At 38.3% G+C, this 3,602-nt stretch overlaps 1 protein-coding gene across 1 annotated transcript; it reads right to left on the bottom strand.

The window, feature by feature from the left end:
• Positions 1 to 430: 430 nt before the first annotated feature.
• Positions 431 to 1,787, bottom strand: LOC149831647 (uncharacterized). The gene is made up of 2 exons (XM_090012160.1): positions 1,518 to 1,787; positions 431 to 694 (listed from the first exon to the last, which is right to left on the bottom strand). Exons 1-2 carry the CDS (start codon positions 1,737 to 1,739, stop codon positions 608 to 610), a joined length of 309 nt encoding a protein of 102 aa, XP_089868286.1. The 5' UTR covers positions 1,740 to 1,787; the 3' UTR covers positions 431 to 607.
• Positions 1,788 to 3,602: the final 1,815 nt, after the last annotated feature.

Below are 3,602 nucleotides of genomic sequence, written 5' to 3' on the forward strand. Positions count from 1 at the left end.
ACTAAAGCATAGCAAATAAATTACATTAATACACAAACTTACACTACAACAGAGCAGTAGATTAGCGACGACCACCTTCCGTCGCTAATCCGTCGCTAATCCGTCGCTAACCATGTTAGCGACGGATTAGCGACAACGCGGCGACAGTATGCTTACGTCGCGAATATTTCGACGCTAACTGGCGACGGAATAATTCCGTCGCCAAGTCCGTCGCTAATTGCGACGGAATAACGAGCGCTATATTTCGTCGCCAATCCGCCGGTACTAAACGGCGACCACGGCGTGGCGACGGATTTAATTCCGTCGTTAAGCCGTCGCTAGATTAATATGAATAGCGACAGAATCATCCGTCGCTAATCCGTCGCAAAAACGAAAAAAAATAAAAAAAAATTTATTTAAAAATTAATTACGGAGAACTGTACAATTTATATTTCCTGTACAATTTATATTTCCTGTAAATAAAAAACAAACCACACAAAAAAATTCATATAACAAGTATCTATAATAATTAATCGTTCCACCTTAAAACTAAGAAGTTTAATTATTTACAATTCAACAATTACAATTAGGAAAAATAAAAAAAATAGAACTTCTTCAACACAGTCCTCTAATCATCGCCAAGATTTTGTGCGTCTTCTTGTTCATTGTCTTTATCTGTCCCTTCAGCTCCACTACCCTGATTATCGCTAGCAGCCTACACAAGAAAAGAACAGTCAGTATTGATAAACAAAATATAATGAAATAAATTACACACTATATGTGATTCTATCATGTGCTCATGTGTGATCTAAGGCAATAAAAAAACTCTATATGTGATTCTATCATGCTCATATGTGTGCTAAGGCAGTCAAAAAATTGAATATGTGATTATAGCATGTTCATATGTGTTCTAAGGCATATAAAAAACTCTATATGTGATTCTACCATGCTCAGATGTGCTTTAAGGCAAGCAAAAAACTATATATGTGATTCGATCATGCTCGTATGTGTGCTAAGGCAGTAAAAAAATTGAATATGTGAATATAGCATGCTCATATGTGCTCTAAGGCAGGCAAAGCCAAAAATTTTATATGTGATTCTATCATAAATGATATATAACATGTTCATATGTGTTCTAAGGCAGTTAAAAAACTCTATATGTTATTATAGCATGTTCATATGTGTGCTAAGGCAGTCAAAAAACAGAATATGTGATTATAATATGCTCATATGTGTTCTTAGGCAGTAAAAAAACTGAATATGTGATTATAGCATGCTTATGTGTTCTAATGCAATCAAAAAAACTTTATATGTGATTCTATCATGCTCATATGTGCTCTAAGACAGACAAAAAGTTAAATATATATATATATGTGATTCTATCATGCTCATATGTGTGCTAAGGCAGTAAAAAAATTGAATATGTGATTATAGCATGTTCATATGTGTTCTAAGGCATCTAGAAAAACTCTATATGTGATTCTACCATGCTCAGATGTGCTTTAAGATAGTCAAAAAAACTATATATGTGATTATACCTGAGAGGGACCTGGAATCGAAGATCCCCTATCCTGAACAGCGGCCTTGATCTCATTTCGGAGAAAGAGGGCGACGGTGTATTGGAAGTAGTTATTCAGTGATTCATTAATGATCTCGCGTACATCATCACCGGAAAGAATAGTCGGCTGCTTGGAGCTTATGTCGGCGCAAGAAGTTGGTGAGCCGTAACTGGAAGAACCAATAACTGGTGAAGTGTTCATATTACTCCCAAACCCGAACACGCGACCTTTTTTGGGTTCACCTGCTGCAGTCACCCATGCTGTAGGATCAAATGATGGATGCTGAGTAGCGTCTTCACCATATCGCTCTACCATTTGTTGCTCATATGCCTCCTACAAAATAATGTTTAAAGGATTCATTAATAATTTTTAGGTCGAACATGCATCTGACAAGAATATACATTTCAAATTTTAAATATCTGTCATTAAAGAGACAAATATAAAAAAACATATACCTTTCAAATGGGTACATCCATCGATATTGCACAGGGCCACCAATCCTTAGTTCATATGGCAAATGTATGATCAAATGTTCCATAACATCGAAAAATGCTGGCGTAAATATCTTTTCTAACAGACAAACAGTGGTGATGACAGAGTCCTCGAGATTCTTTACATCTGATACAATGACCTCCGATGCGCACAATGTTCTGAAAAATCCGCTCAACTCAGACAATACCCCCCATATAGGTTTGTCTAACATATCATGGAATGCTAGGGGTATCAATCGTTGCATAAAGATATGACAATCATGGCTCTTCAACCCATATAACTGTCCATCGTCAATCTTCACAGCCAGAGCAATGTTAGAGACATATCCATCTGGAAATCTCAGTTGTCTCAACCATTGACATACATGTTTTATTTGATCAGGTCCGAGCACGTACTTCGCCTTTGGTTTCAGTACTTTGCCATTATACTCTTTGAGTTCCAATTCTGGTCTTTTACATATTAATTTTAAATCCATACGGGCCTTCGGATTATCCTTCGTTTTTCCTTTAATATTCATTACTGTATTGAACACATTATCAAACACATTTTTCTCTACATGCATCACATCCAAATTATGTCGTATCAATAGGGTCGGCCAATACGGTAGTTCCCAAAAAATAGATTTTTTCGTCCAATTGTGTTCCTTCCCAAATCCACGGAAGGGTGTAGGACTGCGGGCATCTGTTAATACATCTGGAAAGTATCGCAATCTTCTTAAAATCTCTATGCCAGACAATCTTGAGGATGGACCTTCCATTTCAGTTGTGCCTGCTGTAAATGCATTCTTTTGACGTCGGAACGGATGATCGCTGGGTAGAAATCGACGATGGCAATCAAACCAGCAAGGCTTCCTTCCATGTCTCAATCTAAAAGCTTTGGAATCCTCCATGCAGTACGGACAAGCCAACCTCCCATGTGTGCTCCAACCAGATAACATACCATATGCAGGGAAGTCACTGATTGTCTATAGAACAGCGGCCTTCATGTTGAAATTTTGTTTTTTGTGGGCATCATACGTGGTAACACCGTCATCCCACAGTACTTTTAATTCATCAATCAATGGCCTTAGATATACATCAAGATTTTGGCCAGGTGAGGTCGGACCAGGGATCAACAGAGACAAGAAAAGATTTGGACGTTTCATACACAAGCTTGGTGGAAGGTTGTATGGAGTTACAAATACTGGCCAGCATGAGTATGGAGTTGATCTACCCCCAAATGGATTAAATCCATCTGTACATAGACCGAGTCTAACATTTCGCACTTCCATTGCGAAGTTCTGATGAGTACGATCAAAGTGCTTCCAAGCTTCAGCGTCAACAGGATGCGTGATCTTGTTTTCATCGTGTTGAACTTTATTTGCATGCCATCTCATGTGTTTAGCTGTCTTTGAAGACATATACAATCGCTGCAATCTAGGAGTGATAGGAAAGTAGCGGAGCGACTTGTATGAAACTTCCTTTGATCTCGTGCTACCATTGCCTCTTGTCTTTGGCTTGAACCGAGGATGCCCACATGACGGGCATGATATGTCGTTTTCCTGCTCCTTGAAATACAACATGCAGTGATTTG

This window comes from Nuphar pumila, chromosome 7 (genome assembly GCF_984573655.1).
Source record: "Nuphar pumila chromosome 7, dmNupPumi1.hap1.1, whole genome shotgun sequence".
Lineage (NCBI taxonomy): Eukaryota > Viridiplantae > Streptophyta > Magnoliopsida > Nymphaeales > Nymphaeaceae > Nuphar > Nuphar pumila.